Source organism: Parus major, chromosome 12 (assembly GCF_001522545.3).
Source record: "Parus major isolate Abel chromosome 12, Parus_major1.1, whole genome shotgun sequence".
NCBI classification, from domain to species: Eukaryota; Metazoa; Chordata; class Aves; order Passeriformes; family Paridae; genus Parus; species Parus major.
Genome location: NC_031781.1, coordinates 20,229,814 through 20,244,965, shown reverse-complemented (window position 1 = coordinate 20,244,965; position 15,152 = coordinate 20,229,814). Strand labels below are relative to the sequence as shown.

General features: G+C 43.3%; 1 protein-coding gene across 9 annotated transcripts in view; it reads left to right on the top strand.

Annotated features, from left to right (window-relative positions):
• TMCC1 (transmembrane and coiled-coil domain family 1) overlaps positions 1-15,152 on the top strand; it is a 76,809-nt gene that overhangs the window by 23,367 nt on the left and 38,290 nt on the right. Inside the window, exon 1 of one of the 9 annotated variants that reach the window (XM_015640689.3) lies at positions 9,201-9,264. The exons of the other annotated variants lie outside the window; for them this stretch is intronic. Within the exon in view, the coding sequence (XP_015496175.1) occupies positions 9,226-9,264 (39 nt within the window). The 5' untranslated portion in view covers positions 9,201-9,225. Of the gene's footprint in view, positions 1-9,200; positions 9,265-15,152 lie in introns of those variants that run through there. 9 annotated transcript variants of the gene reach the window in all.

Here is a 15,152-nt window from a genome sequence, read left to right as displayed (position 1 = left end):
GCTTCCCCCAGGCCCGGCCCGGGGCCAGGCTCTGCTGCAGCCTCCCGGGAAGCCTCCCTCCAGTAGGGTGGCTGAAGCTTTTCCCAGGGTGGCCCCGGCCTGGGTGCTGCTGAGATGAAGTCTGGGACCATGAATACCTGCTACAATTTGAGCCAGATTTTAACACTTCCCCTACCCAGATGAAACCTGCAGATTTCATCTTTTTTTCTAGAGAGAAGAAAGCGAGAGTGATCAACGTGTAAAGAGACAACATAAACTATTAAAGCCAGTGAAAGAAGAAATTAAGCTTCAGATAGGGAGAGGAGATGCTTTTATAAGCTGAAATACTCTTTTGTTAAAGCTATGAAGATGAACAATAATGTTTTGAAAAAAACTCTTAATTCAGAAAAAAAGTATTTTAGGGAGACTGGAGTATTTCAAAGTGTAGATTTAAGCAAAAGTAATCCATTGATAAAGCTGAGCAGATAGTGAAGTAGTTGTGATCTCAGGAAATGCTGGAACAAAGAAAGAAAAGTGAGAGTTGTTGAAGACTTGTGGCCCTCCAGAGAAAAAAAGAAAAAACTTCTGTTCCCAGAGATGACCACACAGACAGATGAAGAAAACTTTTCCTTTGAGTAACTCATTTTTAAAATAATACTCTTTGAGTTCATGGTCCGTGAACACACTTAAGAGTGGTGTGAAATAGAAAGAGAGCCTGATGGCAAAGTTTTCAAGGCAGCTGGCATCAGGGAAATGAAAATCCATAAAAAATAGTTTTCTTTTAGAAAACTTTCCATAGAATGACAAAAGAAAACTAATTTTCTTTATAAAGACCAATGAAAAGACTATAGCAAAGTTGAGACTGCTTTAACCACCAAGTTTTGTCTCTATGTTGTCAGTTAGACAAGGGAATAGTTGGGTAGTGGGGAAAAAGAGTTTCTGGAGGTTTTATTCTGGTTTCTTATCCTTGTAGTTTTGTTAATCAACTTTCTTTATTCCTTTTAAACTTTAAGCCTGTTTTTCTCTTTTCCTAATCCGTATCTCACAGCAAAAAATGAGTAAGTTTTCTACTGATTTTTTAACTAGTGCTTTAAAACCACGACAAAGAGGTAAATTGCTCAAGTGCAAAAGGAAATTTTGTAATTAAATTTCTTGGTATACTAAGAAACTCAGCCTCCCACCATGGGGCAGCTGTGGAAAGGCAGGGCTCAGATGCAGGGGAGCTGGGTTCTCCAGCCTGCTCCTCAGAGTCCCCTTTCTGCCTTCGTCACATGTAGAGTGCTGTGTGCAAGGAAAAGTTGCTAAACAAATATTAGTTTTTCTTGCCTTTGTTCTGTCTTGGACTGATTTAACATCTGAAAGCTCCTATCCCATCACCATTTTTTCACCTCTTTTTTTCCTGGTGTCTTTGTTCCAGCTATACGAACCAGATGGAAGTCATCTTTCCCCATGTGCTGTGCACCATTTTGTCATTTATGTTGTATTTTTAAAAACAGCTGTAGCCAATGTGTGTTTTTCACTCCTGAACCAGAGTTTCTGGCATGTCTTCTTAGGTCTTACTCTTCCTTTTCAGGAGCTTCATCTTTCTCCAGCCTACTTATTTCACGTGGCACGGTCAGTTTCCAGCTGTCTACTGATTAGATACACCTACACCTCCCTTTTCATGTCTATAACCCATTACACACACACCCGCCCCCACTAGCTTAGGAGGGTGATCTCCTCAAAGTGTTGTATTGTTAACTGAAGTGGGGGTTGGGTTGGCTAGGTGTTGGTATTTTTTTCCCCTGCCCATGTTTTATATGTGGATGCTGCAAAGTTTTGGAGACAGGAGTCTTTATTTCTTGTCTCTTCTGCAAAGCCCCTGGGCCAAGGTTGCAGGCTGGGTGCTGGGGCTAGGCTGGAGTGTTACTGCATTGTCACTGGGGCTCACAGAGGCAACAGAGCTGCCTGCTCTGAACAGGCTGTTCAGAGAATTTAGAGGTTCTCTTAGCATACAACAAAAGCATAATACAATCTCTTCTTTAAGCACTGGTTTATGTGAAGAGCGAGGTTAAGCCTGGAGCAGCTGTCAGTTTAGCAAGGGCTGCAATAGTCCCTTTCAGTTAAAGGCGGAAAACTCTGGTGCTGTTGTAACTGCCTGTAGGTGGATTGATACTGTGTTAACTCACTCGTGTTTGTATGGTTCTGCAGAATAATGAGTTTTGGATGAGCCTGATTCTGGGGTGATGAGGTCCTCCACTCTCAGTGGGAATGAAGGACATTGAGTTCTTTGTGGCATAAGGGAGAGTAAGTTCTTAATAATCCTCTGCACACAAAATGTTTTTAGTTCACAGTATTGTTCCATTCTCTGTTTCCTCAATTTGTTGCTGAAATAGAAGGGCAAAATGTTATCCCAAAGCAACAGATCAGATTTTTCTGAATATCTCATTTACATATATCTGCATGTGTAATAATCCTGCCACATGTTAGGTTTTGTATAGAAGCTGAGAAATGAGATTGTCATAGGATTGAAAGTGTAATAGTTGGAATCTTACTAAGATACTTCAGTTGGGCTTTCATTTCAAGCAGTCTAAATATTTTTGCATAAATCTTTTCTTGTAGAGGCAACCCACTGAGCTGAGAAAATCAGGACTGTGGTTGTTTGAAAATGATTGAGTCTGCACAAATCTCATTTCAGTCTTATGTACTTTCAGAGCTTTTTGTGGGGTAATCAATTTTGTGTAACAATCAGAACAATATTGATGTTTGAGAGATAGGAAGTTACTGGTACTTTGGTGAGCAGTTGTGTCCAGATGAACTTGTATCCATGCCTGTGACCCACACGCAGGAGCAGGCATCTGGCCTCATGGAACCTCATTTATTTGGATTCTTACTGCTGAGGTCCCTGTATCGTTTGCTGTCACCAGGGCATGACACCAGTGTTGGTGTTGGAGCATGGCTGTAGTGAGATCAGGTCATTCAGTTCAGGTTCTGGAGGGAATTGGCTTGGAATGTTTGGTGGAAGCCCTTGGCTGACACCTTCTGGCATCACTGAGAAGACAGACCAACTTGGATTAATTTAGTATGAAGTTGTTTGGTGGATTTGCAGCTTTTTGCCTCCATAGGCCCAGACATTTTCAGGTTGCTATTTGCTTGTCTTAGGGCTACATGAATGATGAGAGAAAGGATTTACTGTTCTGCAGTGGGATTCTCATAGAACAGCTTTTCAAGGCTCCACTCATGACAGTCCTACTGTATTCTGACACAGCTTCACATGTCCTCATCCACTTGTCAGTTTTGACAATAAGTTTTCATAAATATTTCAAATATTTTTGGATTCTGGTTATCAATCCATATTAAAATCTATATTCTGTTAATGTCCACATTTTAGAAAATGACTACATATACTTTTGGCATGAGTTACAGTCTTCAGCTTGCAACTGCATCAATATTTTCCAGATGATGTCAATCCCATGTGTATCAAGAAGCAACCATCAATAAGCTTGCTTTTCTTAATTACTTACAGTGACTCCTTCCAAGTGCTCACACTGGTCTGCATACTGCATGATAACATAAACAAGACAGTAAGGTGCCATCCTTTCAGTATACCTAGCACAGTTGTGAAAGAATGAACAGTTTCTCTCCAACTGTAAATAGTCTTAGTGGTAACTTATTTGCCAGAAACTTTATGCAAATTGCTCTGTCCTAAACACCATGCAATATACCTGGGACAACCACCTGTGAAAGGGCAAAATATAGAGTTTTTATAACATTAAAACCATGTGGAAAGTCTGCTGTGCCTATGAACAGTATATCTTGGATCTCTGAAAGATGACTTTGGCTTTAACCCATTTCCCCCAAGCAATCTTAGCACCATACTCTATTGTTGGTTCTCCCATTCAACTTATATTGGTGGTGAGCATTTGCTAATTTTCTTTTTTGTAACTGATTGAAGTAAAGCATTTTGTAGTTTTGGCTGTAAGGGACTAGAAATACTAAAAATTATTCCACTTTCAGCATATGTAACTGAATCATGTTCAACCAGCACTAACTTGCACAGTTCCTATGAAGGGATAATTTAATTTTAGTATAACTGAAATCTGAAGGGTCTCATCATTATTAGTCCAGATCTAATTTTTTTACAGAAGGAAAAGCATTACTGGTGTTAAAATGTTCTACACACACTTCTTATTTTATAATCCCTTCCCCTCACTCAGGTTACACTCACCCTTCCAGCATTCCCCAGGTCCTGCAGTTAGTGATGTTGCTCTGGGCAGGGTGGAGGTGTTAACACCTCAAGAGTCCTTCTCTGGGAGGTTACTTGGCTGCTCACTTATAAGGCTAAAAATGTAACCTTCTGTAGGCAGTGCTGTTAAAACTCAGTGCTACATCTTCTGTGGACCTGATGGAGCAAGCTCTGGAGATAGGTGCATGCTGCAGAAGGTAACAGAGCCCCTGCAGATGTGTCACCAATGTTTTTGACTGGTCCCCATCTTCCACCGTAGAATACCATCCAAAATCATCCCCAAATCCCTCTTAGGACTGGTGTAAATTTTAATAAAATTGTGATTTTGAGCCACTGGGAAAGAGGCCGAAACATTTTTATCCCTATTGTCTTTACCTGCGGGGATGTCACCTAAGTCAATGCTTTGTTTGCCTGTTCACTGTTGCCAACATTGTCTATGTAAGTTACTGTGCTAATATCAAATTCCATGGCAACTCAAAAACATTTTAAGTAATTTCTAATTGTAGATTTGACTGTGATATATATCTTAGTTGTCATCCTTTTTGCAAAGTTGTCATGAGTGCTTTCTGAAACAGTTATGCAGAAATTCTAAGTGTAATTTAGTTGGAAATTAATGTTAAAATAATAAAACTTTTCCTTTGCAGTAGCCCATTTAGGAAGAGGGTGGCAGAGAGGAAAGACATTGAGTGGACCATGACAGTCTGCCAGGGTGCTAGGATTAGGCAGGGTTGTGGCACCACTGGGTGTGTTTATCTGCCTTGTGCAGTTTGCCAGTCGAAGGCCTGAATAAAAGAGCTAATCTAATCTCCTACTTCCAAATGCTGTGCAGGAAGGAAGGATATTTTACTGGGGCATGTTCAAATATTTTAAAACTGTGGGAACGCTGTGACTTTTCTCATGAGAAGTGGAAATCTGCAGTATTCGAGCAGCAAACTGGTGCTGGCCAGGAACAGAAATACGGTCCCTGAAAAAACTGAAGTAATTTTTACTCTAAGCAGTGTTATGTCCATGTCCCCCTTTTTGCCAGCACTGAATCTGGGCTGAACAGGTGAGTCTTACCCAAAGTAAGACTGCCTGAACTAAAGCAGATGTGGAGGCCTGGGTTAGCCGTGTTCAGCAGCAAGAGGGGCTTGGTTGCTGCACCTGTCAGCAGCCAAGGTGCTGCAGTAGGGGACGTAGGCTTCTCTCAATCAACTTCATTTATGAACTTGATGAGAATTTTCTTAGAAGGACATGGCATCTTTTAAATATGTGAGTTTTTGGTGATCCTTAAATGTGAAGGGCTTTGATAGACCCCAAACCTGGAAGAGTTCATGGTCAGGTTACATGAGGCTTAGAGCAACCTGGTCTAGTGGAAGGTGACCACGCCCAGAGCAGCGGGATGGAGTGAGATGTTCTGTGCAGTGCCCTCGCAGTCAGTGACAGGGGCAGGTGCTGGGGTGTTCTGGTGGAGGTGGAGGTGTGGCACCAGCGCGGTTCTCGGCAGCAGTTTCTGCCCGGGACTGAGCGGGGCAGTTCGGGACCCAGGGGAAACGAACTCGGGGGGAACTTCACACCCTGCTGGATACAGAGACCTGTGGCTCACTGTCATCAGTCCACAACACTGAGGTGTCTCCAAGTGTTTCATTTTGAAATGTATATAAAATAAGCTGAAAAGGTTGATCCTGAGAATGTGTAGGTTTCAAGACATGAAATTTTAATATTCCAAACACTGCAGTAAGAAAATATCTCTCCTGTTGGTTATCTCAAAAGGCCCCTCTGTAAAGGGTTATCAGGAAGATGCCTTCCTGTTCATTTACATGTGTCAAGCATTGATGTAACATTCATACAAACGTATTTCTTCTAGCTTTATATGGTGCTAAAGACTGTGTATTTGATTTACAAGTAAAAAGCTGTAGAAGATCTCCATGAGAGGGATATTAAAACAAGTAAGTCTATTCTTACTGAGCATTTTTAAAAAGAAAATGTTACAAGGTACAGAAGATTCATAAGAACACAAAACACAATTAGAATAAAAGGATATCAACCAGAGGCACTAGTTTGTTATGTCAAGTTAATTTTAAATTTGAAAATAAAATTTAGTGCCTTTTACTGAAATCTTTATTTTCTCCATCATGTTCCTGAGTAAAACCAGAAGAATTCACCAATTAATCTATTACACAGGAATGAATTGCTATAGGAAGGTAAAAAAAAAAATAAAAAAATTGACAATAGCCCAACAACAGGAGACTAAGGCAAAGAGCTTCATGTGTTCAGAGCAGAAGCCATTAATTAACTGTGAAGATCATAAACATTAGTTTGGAAATGCTGAATGTGAGGCCTTGGCTCCAGGGACAAAAGAGAATGTTGCTATCATCAATTTTACTAATCTGGCAGCCCCATCTCAGTCTGATGTGGATTATATCCCAGCCAAGCTGGCTCCATTCCTTATCTGTATCTCTCCGACCCAGACTCTGAGCCACAGGAACCTGGTGGGGAAGGGAGAGCTGAGTGTCTCTGGAGGAAATGAGGTACCCTGTGTCCCAGGTGCAGGACAGTGGAGGTACCAGGTAGTCCTCAGGATCTTGGGCACCAAGGCCAGCAGGTGCAAGGCTGATTGCCCAGAGCCATTGGTATCTGCTGTCAGGCATCATGGAAGCAGGGAGGTTTGGATGCAGCAGATAAGGTGGCATGGTCAACTGGCTGTCCTGGCTGCCCAGGCTCCAGCCTTTTACTCCAGTATTGTGGTGGACTCCCATGCTTCATGATGACTGACTGCATGTGTGCACACTCTCACACACTCCTACGCTCACACTCTTTCTCATCTTACACACACTTGCCCCGTTGCTTTCTGCAGCAGTAGGCATGTGAGCTTTCCTAGCACACAGGCTGTTCAAGGTGGTGGTATGGATTTCCTGCAGTAGGAATTGAACGGTGTGCATGAAGCTTCTGAATATAGCCAAACTGCAGAACAAGAAGTGCTGACCCAGTTCAGGGAGGAGGAGGATGCAGCTGCTAGATGCAGAATTGAGCATCTGGTGTCTCCTCTGCCAGTACAAGGAGGTGCTTCTAGTGTCCCAGTCCCTTTACTTTTCTGAGTGGTCAGCTCTCTGTGTTAATCACAAAACTGAGGCCTGGTAACAGGAAATAATCTATATATTTCAAAAAATGAGAACATCTTGAAAAGGAGTCCAAGTTCTGGCAGGGAATACTTCCCCTCTACAGAACTTATGTGCATTCAATACCCCTGAGTTACCCCTGATGGGGCAGAATGCTACTGAATCCTGCTCTCATTTCAGAGCTGAGATTTTGGTGCCGAAGAATGCATCTATTGATGCATCACTTTTGAATGACAGTTATAAAATAAACACCTCTGTTTAATCTTCTTGTAACTTTCCTTTCAAAGTCTATTTAAAGAACCACACTGACCCTTCTCATAACCTTCCATGGCCCAACTGCAAATGTCTCCTCTATCTCTGGTGTCCAGATCACCTGATTACTTTAAAAATAGTCTAGAAACATTTTCCTTAACAAGGCAAATATTCTTGCCTAAGGCACCTTCTTTTTTTCTACAAGGTTATGCAATCATGCACGGCAGTAACTTGTACTTGCCTAGTACCTGCCATTGGGAGGGGTTTTGTATGGAGTCAATGCACAACTGACTTCTAACAGCCAAGTATACACCATAACCATACATACTGTGCCATCTGGGGCCTCAGATTTGTCATAGCTGGAGCATGGAATGGGATCCCTTTTAGCCACTGTGCCAGTACTCGCTACCCAGTGAAGCTAAGGCCTGAGGAGAGTGCTAGTGAGCAGCACAGTCCTGGACAATCCAGCACTGTTGCTGAGTTAAGACTCATCTGGGACATGCTCTGGCATGGGAGCTGTTCCCTATCCAGTAACTTTGCTGATAGTTGTTGAGAAACTATTTTCCTATGTAGGTAAGGCCATGTACCAGAGTGTTCAATGCCGTGGCCATTTCAGTACAGAGCAAAAAGGAAGCCCTTCCTATTGCATGCAGGAGCCAATTACAAAATGAGTTGGAAATAAAATCCTATGAAATCCAAAACCAAAATGCTGAAACAGAACTACTTCAGAAACAGACTTGTTTCCAGGTATTTTGAGCTCCTCATTGTGTTTGGAGTTTTCAGTTTACCTCGTATGTGTATGAACATCCTGGCAGATCCCTGAGCCCATGCGTTGAGAGCCGGCCCCTCTGCACAGCACAGGCTGGCACTGTGTGTATCTGTCCTGCCTGCTGGACTCATGCAGTCCCTCGGAGCATTGCTGCCAAGCCAGGTTAGAGTCCTGCAGTCCCCTGTTCTGCAAGATTGTACTGTGTCTCTCACTCACCAGTGCTGTGAGTGGAGAAGGAACACTTTCAGGATCTGAAAGCCGCTCTTGTGGCATTTGAAGCACTGCAAGTGCACCTGTTTTACCACACATCTTTATTGCACATTAATGGTAGGGAGAGATAAATACTTTCTTGAATTATTTTCTAGCGATTGCAGCGGGGTCTTCTGTGCTGATTCCCGGGGCAGAATTGGCACTCCCATGCCACAGTGTGCGAAGGCAGCGGGAGCGCTGCGCGGGGCCCGAGTCCGGGGGGCTCGGCGGGAGCGCGGGGACGGGGCCGCCTTCGGGGACGGGGGCGCCGGGGGGGGACGCAGCGCTCGCCAGAGCCCCGCAGGGCCGGGCCGGGGCGGTGCCGGGGCGGTGCCGGGGCGGTGCCGGGGCGGTGCCGGGGCGGTGCCGGGGCGGTGCCGGGGCGGTGCCGGGGCGGTGCCGGGGCGGTGCCTGTGCCCGCCCCCCGCAGCGGCAGGCGGGAGCGCCGCGCCCCGCTCTGCCTTGCCCTACCCTGACCTACCGTGTCCTTTCCTGTACGGCCCGGCCCGGCTCAGCGCCGGGCTCCCCGGGGCAGCGCTGGGCCAGGACGCGGTGCCGGCCCCGGCGCCCGAGGATGCGCGGCCCCCGCTGAGCGCCGCCGGCTGCCGCCCCTCGGCCGGCGCGCCCCGCGCTGCCCGGCTCCGCGGCGGACCATGGTGCAGCGCTTCAGCCTGCGCAGGCAGCTCTCGAAGGTGGGTACGAGCCGCGGGTCCCGGCGGAGCCGCGCCCGGGCCGGGAGCCTTTGTTCGCGCCGGCACGGACACAAAGGCTCGGGCGGGGGTCCGCCCGGGGCCGCTGATACCGCAGCCGTGCCGCTTGTGGCGATCAGCGCAGCCCGGGAGGGGCCGGCGGGACTAACGGGTGTGCCCGAGAGGTGCCCGGGACAGCGCTCACACGTCTGCTTTGTCCTGGGCAGAAGGTCCTTAACGGGGCGACACACCTGCACGGACGGGTGTGTGCCCTGCCCTGTGCATGCTCAACAGCCCTCAGTGGCAACACGGCCTTCAGAACAAAGGAGTTGCCGTATACAGGTTTTGCTGTTTAATAATTGAAAGTGTTCAAATTTGTTTCAGGAAACTGCCTTAAGAGAAACAGTAGTTAATCGCTGTAGTCTTGCGGTTTGTCGCTGAATCAATACAATGTGTGTAGTTGGAAAAACATTTGGAAAAATCCATCCTTGAGTAAAAAAAAGCGAGTCTGTGTAGGACACTGCAGGTACGAACGGTTCTAGAGCTGCCAGCACAGCCCTCTTGTATATCGTTTGTACACCATTCCCAGTGAGCAGACTTGACTCTGGATGTAGGAGTTACAGTATTGGACTCTTAAAAGGCAAGCTGAATTTTCAGTTTACATTTAAGCTCTTCTCCGTCCCTCCCACCCCGGTGTGTGTATTTGTAAATGTTTTAAAATGCAGTCATCAGAATTCTAAATTGCTGTCATCAGCATTTAAAATAGGTCAGAATTCACATCCTCCAAACTGTCTTGGGAAAAGCTACAGCTTTGCAATAATGTGGTATCTTTCTAATTCATTTATAATTATTTTTTTTAGTATCTCCTCATCTTAAAGAAATTGATGTGACCATTTCAGGGAAAAGTGAAACTTGCATGTTTTAAGGGTTTGTCTTGTTTTGTGTCAAGCTGTGTCTGCAAGCCGTATAAGTCTCCACAGACACTCTGGAGTTTAATCTTCCCCTCAAAAGAGACTTGATCTAGTTAGTAAGGAACTTTGTATCTAAGCTTTATTTATGTAGGGCAGCCAGAATAGTTTAAAATGAACTCATTTGGATAACTTCATTTGAATCCTTTTTTTCCTAGGTGGGCAGGGTGATTTGGAAAAATGTTTGTACAGATTTTTTACTATAGGAGAACTGTTTTCAATTTGTTTTTCTGGTTCTCTCCATTTTTGTTTTGTCTGACACAATTGTGTCTTGCACTGCGTTAGCTCTGATTGTGTCAAACCTACATTAAACACTTGTCTGGTCCCAATGTGTTCTTAACTTCTGTGTTTTAATTGTTAAAGTTGCATGACTCTTTTAGTATGGTGAACTGAAGGAGAAAATGAGAGCTTGGCCTCTGTTTACCAAGATAAAAAGTATAGTTGTATGAACAGTTGGAAGAGATTATGTTTATCTCAATTTGGATGTAGGATGAAGACTGGATCTCCCTGTCTCCTCGTCACACTTTAGATGGGACTGAGAAGTTCCTGTGTGTTGGAGTCCTTGGCAGAAGAGAGGCAAATGGTGATACAAAGCACCTTTCATCTGCATGAAGGAAAGCATAGAAAATATGTATAATTTTGCTGATAGCTTTATCAGCTGGCAATGACTGCCAGACTCCAATACCCACTTTATTGGTGTTTCTTGTGTGAAAATCTTGGTTCTTTTATGGACGCCGACTTAGACATCAGAGTTGGAAAATCCTTTTGTAGGATCCGGAGCGTGTCCGCTTCTTGTGTGAAATTGGGCATTATTACGTGGTGTGCCTGTGCTATGCAGCTGCAAGGCCAAAATTGCAGTTTCTAACCCCATTTAATGGTGGAGGTTTCAAATAGAATGAGACTGTGCAGATTTGAGAGCTGCGAACTGAAAAATGCTGCCACTAGTTCTTATAAAACTTGAGCAAAGAAAAAGTAGGACTTCATGCAGGAAGGAGAAATATGGCTTCATGATTCAGGCTTTAATCTTCAATAGCTGGTTTTCCATGGGGCTATTTGCACTGCATGGCTGCCATCAAATCATTTCAGCTTTCCCAGTCTCCATCTTCCTTCTATGAATGAGGTTAATGCCTTTCTCTTAATTACATAATGGCTATCCAATTTTAAAATACTATTCTGAAGAGGACTATATAAGCACTTAACTGTATCTTAATTCATGAATGTTTACCTTTGATAACCACTTTGTATCAGAAATTTCAGAAAGTTTTTACACAGACCTGTCTTCAAGTATTACTTCTTATTTCCCATATGCCAAACCACTGCTTATTATTTGTGGGTTACTGCTTATGTTCTGTGTTAGTTTGCCATCTTAAATGTCTGTATGTCTTAAGAATTTGAGTCATCAATTATTGCACCTTTACTGTTAAGACGTAAAGGCAAAATACTCAATGGGGTTTTTTTGGCTGGTTTAGCAAATGTCTTCCTCTGGCCAAATTTGGTTTGTTCACTTTGTCATCTTGTGGTTCTGTGGGAGGTCTCCATGCCTTTTTTTTTTTTTTTTTTCCTCTTCATTCCTGCTTAAGAAGCCAAAGTGTTTTCAAAGTATTTTGGTTCAAACTGCTCTCTATCTCCTACTGTTTGGAAGTCCTTGGAGGCCCTGCAGTTACTGTTTCCCAAGATTTCAAGAAGTGCTGTTGCTGATGTGTTGCATTTGGAAAAATCCCTTATTGCTGGGGTGATAGTACAAAACTGTATCCATCTGTTATGCAACTTGAATTTGTTCAGATGTTTTAGCTGGGTTTATGAAAAAAAGAATAATGGAGACAAATTGAACTGTATTTGAGGATGTTTTTCTGGTTTATCATGCATCCCCTTTTTCAAAAGGTACTCCTTTCCTGGGAAAGATTCCAGTGACCCAAGTAAAGTTCAATTTAAAGAAAGAAAAATCCAAGAAAGGCAATTTTTGTGAACTGTGATTGATGCTCCATTCATTTCACCAGCACATTAAAATATTCATAATTTCAGGCCAAACTCTTTTGCTCTCAAGTGCAATCTGGATTTATCAGCATCTAAACTGTCTCTCTGTTGCCACAGGTGTCTGGGGAGCTTCTTCGTGGGAGAGGAACTTCAGTGTGTTATGTTGAAATAGCCTGGGAATAGCTGAACTAAAAGAAGCTCACCTGTGTGAGGATGACAGGGGGTGACTGTGTTTGACAGCACAGGCTGCATTTCTCCTTGTCACTGACACAGTAAAAAAGCCTGCAGTGTTGCCTCAGCTTTCTCAGGTCTCTTACCTGTTGAGTTGCTTCTAGTCTCTGGCAGATACAACAGGATAGAATGTATTTGTTCCCTGCCAAGTAGTAGCTCTCACGGAGTTCTCGGTAAAACCGTCTTTAGAGCCGATACCTGCTGTAGCATGGCTACACTTAACAGTGGGGAAAAGTTGAAATAAGAGGAAGATTTGGAAATTTGATGCATTTCAACCTGATTCTCGTGTTTAACAGAGCTGCAGGCACAGTTTCCCTGTGGCTCTTCAAGTTTGCCCTGTTCATGGAACTGGAGTGGCATTGTTGTACCCATGGCTGAGCAAGGCCAGTGGGGTAGCTGGATCTAATGGGATCTTCTGAGAGCAGCAAGGACACATTTGTTACCACATTGGTAGCTCAGTGGATTGCCTTTAAATTAACCTTTTTCTCTTGATAGATGTGATGCAATTTACTGCTGGGGGCATTTGATAGAAGGTTGCTCACTTTCACTGCAGCCTTTGTGGTGTGCTGCAATTCTGTCCCAGGCACACCTCACCATAACTCAGGTGTGTGTCCTCCCCTGGGTCGTGCAGGGGATTAACTTCTCACAATCAATTCAAGGGCAGTTATTCAGAAATTTCCTGTTGCTTCTAAGGGGAAGATACCATTAGGTTTGCTCATGTTGTCTGTTTGAGTGCCCTGTTATACACAAGCCAACTGGAGCATTGCAGTGTGCTGCCCTTCATGTTACTTGGGTTTGAATGTGTTCTTGCAGGTATTTTGCATGGTGTACAGGGCAAAAGGCTTGTTTACACAAAGCTGAGAGGCGGCAACATGCAAACAGGTCTCTAAGCATTGTTGGTCATGCTGATGTGGAATGAGTGACTAGAAATGCTGTGAACTTTTGTAGGCATAGTGGGTTCTCAAGAAGCTTCTACTGCATCATCTTACTTAGAGGAATGTGTGGGAAAATGTTACAGAGATATTACATTCATCATATGAAAGGAAAATGAGCTTCTGTGGACAAGTTGGAATATCGGGTTTCCTGAAGAGTTTGTTCTGTGTCAGTGTAACAGCTCCATGAATGCCATGACAGCAAGGAAGTAAAATAGACTTGAAGCATCTTTTACATTTGTAGTTAACAGGGTCTGTAAAACTATATTTGCAGAGATGTTAGAGGTAGGATTTGGGAACTTCTCTTTGTGGAGAAAGCATTACTAATAATCCAGACAATCAGCCCTATCCACTTTCAGCAATTGCATGTAACGGCTCATTGCCAAGTAGACTTATGATGTAAAAGGCTGTAAACACAGACTATAAAGGAATACAGCTTACATAAATCCATATTTCCTTCTAATAATGAAATTCTGCAGCTTATGGCAGTTTACAGGAGATCATCATACTTCATAATAGGTGCTTACGTGTGGTTGGATGGCAATAACAATTGGAATTTCCTCCCATCAGGGATCAAGAGAAGCATTACAAGTGTTGATATCTTTACTCTGAATTAGTTATCTTTAGGGGTTCTTTATAGAGATTTTGGCTTGTGTAGAATTTGCCCCTTTCCCCTCAATTCCTTGTGACAAACCAGCTGGCTTTTTCCTCAGCCACTGTTTCTTCAGGGGCAGAGAAGAGTTTGCTCTTGTTTTGCAAGTCTTTCTGTTCTGGATGTGACAGTCAGTGATAAAGATGCAAACTAGGTCCTTTCCAGAAGGGACAGGAAAGCCCTTATGCTGGAGGAGGGCCTTGGAAGTTCAGGGGAAATTGAATAATGGGCTCAAAAGGAGTGAGTTCTCCACATTTACATGATACCCAGTTTGGGACTCCCTCTTGGGACAAAGAATGCGATGATGGCCTCCAAAATAATTTTTATCAGAGATTAATTGTAAACAGTTGTGTTTAAGCAGAGAAGAGGATGAGGTTTCATTCACAGAATTCTGGTTGTTCAGAGATGGGATTCGCCTGTCCTTTCAGTCATATTTGCTTAGTGTTCCCAAAAGGGGAGGGAGCTGACTTGCTCACCTTACAGCAACCTATTCCTATGGACAGGAAAAGTAAAGGAGCAAGATGGTTTTTTGGTTTTGGGTGGTTGGTTGGTTTTGTTGTTGTTGGTTTTGGTTTTTTGTTTTGGTTTTTTCTTAACTTGAGACATTATTTGAAACTCCCTGAGATCAACTGGTATTTGAATATGGTGTTCAGCATAGAAAACATTCCTTTCTTGAGTTCTCAGCTTTAAGACAATTTAAAATAGGAATAATTGCTAAGGAAGCAGGGTTCTTGTCCTTCAAAGATTTGCTGTGAAGGTTTTAGTATGCATGAAATAGAAAATTGTATTTGGATTTGAAATATGAGTGGTAAAATACTTCAGCATCATATTTTAAGTGCTGTTGTTTGAGCTTTGTGGAACACTCACTTAGCAATAATGGAATCCAAGATCATCAGAATGCAAACTGAAGTTTTTCTACAAGAGAGGTTTTGTTGAGTTTTTTTTCCTGGAGTGCCCTTGGTAAATGTTCAACTGCAGAAAAATATTTTCTCTGTGTTATCTGTACATTTTGTAGTCTTAACTCTTGGAAGCCTGTGAACACTGAAGTCATGTTTGGAAAGTTTGTAACTAGTAAAAGTCTCCATTCTAGAATCACTAACTTCTCATAAAGAAAAGAAAATTTGAAGGAGTGCT